At 42.1% G+C, this 7,305-nt stretch overlaps 1 protein-coding gene across 2 annotated transcripts in view; it reads right to left on the bottom strand.

The window, feature by feature from the left end:
- Nucleotides 1–5,941: 5,941 nt before the first annotated feature.
- The window catches only part of F8 (coagulation factor VIII), a 38,076-nt gene continuing 36,712 nt past the window's right edge, over nt 5,942–7,305 (bottom strand). For both annotated transcript variants that reach the window (XM_039331382.1, XM_039331392.1), the window contains exons 25-26: nt 6,317–6,493; nt 5,942–6,227 (exon numbers count right to left, since the gene is read on the bottom strand). In XM_039331382.1, coding sequence (XP_039187316.1) covers nt 6,072–6,227; nt 6,317–6,493 — 333 coding nt within the window. In that variant the 3' untranslated portion in view covers nt 5,942–6,071. The remainder of the gene's footprint in view (nt 6,228–6,316; nt 6,494–7,305) is intronic.

Raw genomic sequence — 7,305 nt, 5'->3', positions numbered from 1 at the left:
ACAAAACCACAAGACACACACTGGAATTGCTGTGGGTTGCCCTGTAAAAACCCAGTTTTTCAGGACCTTGTAAATGAAGCTCTTTGCATTTGACTGCCCTGTTCTTCAACTATGGGAACCAAGGTGATGCAATGCTAGGGTTATTTTTATTCAGACGGTCTTAATTTCTTTCCAAGATAATAGCAAAGGTTGGCTTGTTTGTGAAGTTATCAGACAAGGTTGTAGATGGCAACCAAGGATTTTCATGGACTTATAGGACAATATTTTGCACCTTCAAAAGTCTTCAGAAGGTGGCCAGCAAATCACTGATTCCTTCAAGAAGCTGTATTTCAGTCCAGAAGAAGACTGAGAAGAGACAAGAATAGAAATAATATAAATAAATATATATCGATATAAATAAGGACTTAAATTACTTTTAAGTCACATGGGAACTGCCTCTACATTTTCTTAGCAGAGTTTTGGAGAATTTTTGCTAGGGCTTAATTCTTAAATATTGTTTTTACTTTTCAGTCACCCTTTCTTGTCCTTTTAGCTCTCTCTTTGATTTATTTTCCTCTTCCTCACTCTATATTAGTTTGCAATAGTTCTTTGTTTTTGAAACTTTGAATAAAATTATATGCTAAAAAAGACAGAAAAAAGAAAGAAAGAAAGAAAGAAAGAAAGAAAGAAAGAAAGAAAGAAAGAAAGAGAAGTGTTGTTGATGGCGTTTGGCCTATTTCAAACCTATTACTCACAGGTAATAGCACAAAAAGCTTTTAAACCAAGCATGATGTGAGTTATCAGGCTTCCTTGTAGTCTTGTTGACATTGGAGATGTTATGTCTGTCTCCCGCCCTGGAATTTTTATAGATATATTTTCAAACCAGCTTTCAGCTGAACGATCCTTCCTGTTGGGTCGCCTGTGCTATTTAAATCTGGCCACTGAAAAAAGCCAGCTTGGGTTGCCCTTCCCCCCTTTATTTTCCAAAGACGTCTGACTTCTTGCACAATGAGATGGTATAATTGAGGAAGGTCACGCCAGGCCATCTTGAAACAGCTGAGTTATTACATGCCCAGCTTAGAGAAACATCTGTGGTTTGGTGCAACAGAAGACTTCAGCAAGGAGTGGCATGACACCCTTAGAACAGACTGGGGCATAGTGCAGACCTTGCTCAGCAGAGTAGGCAGGAGTTCTCCCAAGAGTAACAAGACTTTCTTGCTACAGTTTGCAGCAAATGAAGGCCTAGCATGTTGCTCTCCAGAGCAATTTTCTCCAGTCTGTTACTTTCCAAATGGGGACTCTACAGCTTCTGTAGTGGTTAGAAGAAGTGGAGAATCTGGAGAACAATAGAGTAGGGAAAGCCTAATATAAATAGATGGGTGTTAGGCATGAAAGATCAGGTCTGCGTGTGAAGGTCCAATTAAACTGATTTATTTTTAAAAACCTATGCACGAGAATCTTCTCAAGTAACTGATTAACATCTACTTGGGTTAGATAAGGGTCAAGAAAATTCAAGGGAAGTTGGACTGAGTTTGCTTGTGGTGACATGGAGATTCTAGGCTGATTCCTCTCTTAACTCCACCCCCAGTTTTTGCCACTCCCTCTCCAACAATGGGTGTGTCTTCAAGACTTTAAAGGAATTTAATCGAGCCTGCTGTGCAAATGAGTGACACCTAATTCTTCATTTTCTAAAATCTTTGTTTAATTTGTAGAGCTTCACCCTCCTTTCAAGACTGGAACCTGGAGCCAATTACAATTCCCCAGAACTGACTTTCACCAAACGACCCACTTACGTGGCACAGCAAAGCAGGAACATGACCACAAAGACAACTGGGAAAGCATATAGTGCTCCTCTAGGGAAGGAGTGAAGGACGTGAGCCCAGAGATCATCCAGGTAGTCTGACAACCAGGACCGGCGGACACCTATGGAGTCAACCAAGAAGATCCCTCAGCATCTGAGACAGAACTGTACCATGCTCCTGTTTTCCTTTGGGAGAATGAACACAAAATACCTTTTTCATCACATTTTTTTCTTCCTGCAATGTGAAGAACTGAGGATAAACTCCTGGCAAAAGACATTAAGTTCTGTTTATAAAAGTTCTGTTTTTGCTTTATTTCTAAACCTTATGACGTAAAAAAGGGCAGGAAACTTCCAGAGGACAGATCGTTGTGAGGGAAAAAGAAAACACAAAATAGGTGTTCACGAAAAGATCTTATTAATTAGACTTAATTGTTCGGTGTAGCTTTCATTACATTTAAATCAGTGTTTTTCAGACTTGAGGACTTTAAAACGTGTGGACTTCAGCTGCCAGAATGGTGGCTGGGGAATTTTGAGAGTTGAAGCCCACACATTTTAAATTTGTCAGGTTTGACAAATTTCCCTCCCCTACCAGCATAATAATCATTTTCATGTTTTCACTAAATCACATCCCTGAAAAGTTTTGTCTAAACTTTGACCAACTGAGTGCTAGTAACCGGCTAGCTGGCTTACTAGATGTGCTGAACAGTTTCATTTTCCTTATGAAAGGGATCTAAGAATACTTCCTCCTTTTACAAACATGAACCTTTCGCATATAAGAGGGGCAAAAGGCTTCTCCTCCGTCTCTTATCCTTTTCAGTATGTAGGTATGCATTTATGGCACTTGTATACTGCTGAACCAAGAACAAACTTGAATGGCAGTTTATTGTATCTCAGTTGCATTAAGATATAAACTTATATTCAGAACAAGCAACTCTTTGTCCAGCTTCCTCAAGAGGCAGCTGGGAGGAAGGGGCAGAGATGAGGCAAAGAGATGAAAAATGCATAACCAAAAATGAACTGGACAAACAATTTGGAAAAATGTGTGTCATAAGGTTGTGTTACCATTTTAGTATCAAAGGTCTAACTGGGGAACTTAAGCAAGAAAAACTTTGGGGTGCATGTTGGTATCTGATTGGTAATTTGGGGAGAGAATACTGGGCTCAGTTGACCATGGAGTTTAATTCAATCAGAATTATTGTTATGTTTGTAAACTTTTATCCAGTTTGTGACTCTAAGCATCCTGAGCTCAGCTGGAGAAGACATCTCCTTCCATGTTAGGCCATCTCATCCAACTATCATGTGGCTATTTTAAAAACTCACGTTGGACCGTGTGTCCCAGATTTAGAGCATCTGGTCTTGTGGTCCCCTGTAGAGGCATAGAGTGTTGTCTAAGCTGATTTTTAATTCTGTGTCTTCTAAGCCGGTTGCGGAAGACGGTGACGGAGGGCATCTTCTGAGCTCTGTGGACACCCCAGGCGCAGACTGGAGACACAGCCACCGAGAGCACCTGGAAGCAGACTATTTCTTGCCACATGACATCCATGGCTTATCAGACACAGGTAATGTCAGTTAGAACGGTCTCTTGGACACACACTTACAGGCACATCTGCTACACTGCAAATGTTGGGGAAAGGCCAAATCAGGAAATTCATTCAAAACCAGTCAAAAGAGGAGAACCAAAAGAGTTCACAAATGATCAGAAATCAGAACGGTCTCCACAGTCCTAAAACATTAATCCAATATTCCGGGGACTAATTATGGACCCAGTATGCTGTTTAGAAATCCTTCTAGAGGACCAATTTCAACAAACTCCAGATCCAAGCCTAGGTGTGCCCTAGTGTGGCTTTCAACTGTGTGCACATGGAACCTGGCAACCTTTATGATGTCACTTAGACCTCTGTAACACAACCTTCCTCAACTCAGTGTCTTTCAGTTTCAGATATGTTGGGATCATAATACTGTATTTCAGCCCATGTTGCAGTAGGGATCTTCAACATTCACAGGATCAAGCTATCATGGATGTCTGTACGTATGCAGAGACATCTGCGGCAGGGGTGGTGGTGTTGCCTGTCAAATATCTTTGCTATTTCTGAAGGAACACTTCTAATCACTGAAATCTACCATGGTGAGTAGGAGAAGAGCAGGCAGAGCCTGGAGGTGGAGTCAAGCGAGTCAGCAGCCTAGAGTCATTACATTCCCATAAATGGTCTATGTCTAACCTTGAATTCTGCTGAATCGCCTGTAGTGCCAATTTAGAGTTGACCATTAATTGACTAGAATTTTGTGAATAGAAATGATATGTGGTCCCAATTCTTCACGCCGGACAGATGGTCTGGGATGGCTTTGGAAAGCCCTCCTTTATTCATTAAGAGCCGGGCCTTTTTGGTGGTAGAACCCTGGTTTTGCAACCCTTGCCTGGTAAAAACTTCCCTGTCTCTCTTTAACCATGATGCAAAGCTCCCTAGGTTTTCTTACGATTGGCCTTCCTTGTGTGCAAGCAAAGGCTCTTATATCCTTTTCCAAATTTTGCTTGCCTGTCTCTTTGGGATGTTCCTTGGACTGGCAACCATTCAGTAATCTTGGAAAGAATACATTTGGAAAGATGAAGCCCCCATGAAATAAAACAATAAATCAAGTTCTTCTGAATAATTCCGAAGTTGCATTTGGAAGCCTTAAAAACTTACGGGGGAAGATTCCCCCCTGGAAGGGGCTCCTCACTGGGTAATTAATTATTATCAGTATTAATGCTGACTCAGTCCACTGCAGAGACTTTGTGCTGAAGCATCAGTCAGGAAAAACAAGAGGAGAAAGTACAGATCTTCATGAGATAAACATTCTTTAATTACACGGCTGTATTCTCCAGCTACATCCAAGTCTGCATCGAGCAAATGATACGCAAATGCTGAATATGCAGTTGGGTTAACATCTGAAGGACCCACCTGGATTTTGCTTAACAAGATTGGGGAGATAAGCTATCTCCCTTTAGACAGTTGCTAGAAGCAGACGGAAGTTTACTGGTAGCTTAGTCACTTCAGATATGGAGATGTCTACAGGTGGGGATGATTCAAACAGAAGCAGTAAACAGTTTTTTTCAACTGAACAGCCTCTTGGGTTGACAGATGACAGTTCCCATCCGTCCCAAACTACAGGACTGTTTGTAGTCCAATATCAAAGCAAGGCTGGTTCTAGAAAAGGATACGTCTATGGTTCACTTCAAGGCATGTTGACTAGATGCTTTGGCCTCGTACAGGTTAATCAGGCTTTCAGGGACTCTCTTTAGCTTCCTCAAAATGTTGGAGGCTAGCAAATAATTAGGATCTCTTTTTTTCCCCAAAAGGAAAAAAAAAACCCCTCCTTTTTCCTTAATCAGTAGATGTTGCTGACGGTGCTTTCCTCTTTTTTTTGATATCAGTGGAATCTTAGGGAAGACCATCCATCAATCAGAATAGAGCTGGAAGGGACCTTGGAGGTCCTCTAGTCCAACCCCCTGCTCAAGCAGGCAACTGTACCTGATCTGAGACAAGTGGCTGTCCAGTTTCTTCTGAAAAACCTCCACTGATTGAACCATCATGAGAACAGTGATGGGGGGGAGAAAGTGCACGTTTCAAATCCTCCCTCCCACCAGCTGAAAATGTAAAGCCGATCATAGGAATTCATGCAGCTAATTTATCCTGGCTCTAAGACAGTGGTTCTCAACCTTTTTAATGCCGTGACCCCCAACCAGTCGTAAGTCGAGGACTACTCAACTGATGCAGCACCGTTTGCAGAATGGGACTTTTGGTGGGCTCAGCAGGGCAGAGACAGGCTGGACAATTCCTATTGGCTTTTGAAAGCCAATAGAATTAGACTCTATTCAAGAGAGTCATTTCTATTGGCTTTCAAAAGTCAATAGAATAAAAGGGAGTAGCACAGCTAAAGAAAAGGGGGAAAAAATGGCGGACTGCGTTGTTTGGCGACCCCCGTGAAATGGTCGTTCGACCCCAAATGGGGTCCCGACCCACAGGTTGAGAACCACTGCTCTAAGAAGTCTGACACAAACTGAGGAAGAGAAGATATATTGCCGTTCATAAATTCCCAAATGCGATCCTAACGAAACCAGCAGTCGACAAATACCCAGTGTTATACTATTGCAACATTTTGCAGAGACTTCCCTTCACACCGTTCTCAAAAACAGGAAGGTCACTGAAGTTTTATTTTATGATGATAAATGTGTTGTTGGGGTGGGCTGTGCAGGGGAAGATCCTCCTCGTTTGAGCGTTTGCAGCAAAAGCCAAAGAGGGCTTCATCTTGACTAGTCCATCTGCTCGGTGTCACAGCCCAACACCTCCATCCTCAGCGCAATGTGTTTGTTCCACACGAGGGGGTGTATCCTCAGATATTTGGCAAAGAATGGGACATCCAGAAAGTTCATCACGGGCTGGAAATAATCGTGATTTCCCTGGAAAACCTGAAAAACGAGAGGATCGTAACTGTCACTTTTCTGTCAGGCCTTTTCATGGATAAAGAAAGAATGAATTACACAGACATGGTACCGACCTGTTTCTCCCCATGTTGAAGAACGGGTGCCCAGTTTTTTCCATCCATGCTGCTGGAAAGAGTAAACTCCTTTACATACATATGGGTGAAGACAGACTTGGCACCTTGAGTTATTAGTCCTGTCACCCGCAACGTCTTCTTAAAGTTCACTTGAAGCCACTCTGCTGTGCTGTCAACCTGGGAAAGAGATGGAAATTACAATCGCTCCATCCTTGGAAAACCAAGTTTCAGACTTCCTAATTTCTTTTATTGATCACAGATGACGTTGAAAGAATGCAGGTAATCCTTGACTCACGAAAGTTCATTTAGTGGCCGTTCACAGTTAACAACAGCAGTGAAAAAAGTGACTTGTGACCATTTTTCACACTTAACAACCATTGCCACATCAAAATTCGGATGCTTGGCAATTTATGATGGTTGCAGCGTCACGTGATCCACTTTTGTGACCTTCTGACTAGCAAGGTCAAGGGGGAAGCCAGATTAACAACCTTGCTAACTTAACAACTGCAACGATTCAACTTAATAATTGTGCCAAGGAAGGCTGTAAAAATGGGATAAAACTCAACACATGTCTTGATTAGCAACATAAATGTTGGGCCCAATTTGTGGCTGAATGTCGAGGATGACCTGTATTACATAAAAAGAGCAATGGACACCTGGAGGCAACAAATCACCCAAAATGGTTGCCCCATCCCATGAAAAAAGGCCCAACGGGATATTTATCCAAGATCTGGGAGAGGAGAGCCATCTTTTTAAGACCCATTTAAAGATAGGCAAGAGGGGACTGTACAAATTAGTTGGGCAGAACTGTGGAAAATGCAAAGCCATCGTTGCAGTTGGAATGGAAGGAGCCAAAATAAAGGAAGACACAGTGTATACAATGAGAAACGACAGGCTTTGGGGCTTAGAAAAGGGAATTGAATTTTGGGAGTTGAAGTCCACCCATCTTAAAGCTGCCACATTTGGAAAACACGGTTATGGACATCCGA

The sequence above is a fragment of the Crotalus tigris genome, unplaced genomic scaffold (assembly GCF_016545835.1).
Source record: "Crotalus tigris isolate CLP2741 ecotype Arizona unplaced genomic scaffold, ASM1654583v1 scf7180000017622.5263843, whole genome shotgun sequence".
NCBI classification, from domain to species: Eukaryota; Metazoa; Chordata; class Lepidosauria; order Squamata; family Viperidae; genus Crotalus; species Crotalus tigris.
The sequence above is the reverse complement of the archived record's forward strand: the minus strand, read 5'-3'. Positions and strand labels throughout refer to the sequence as shown.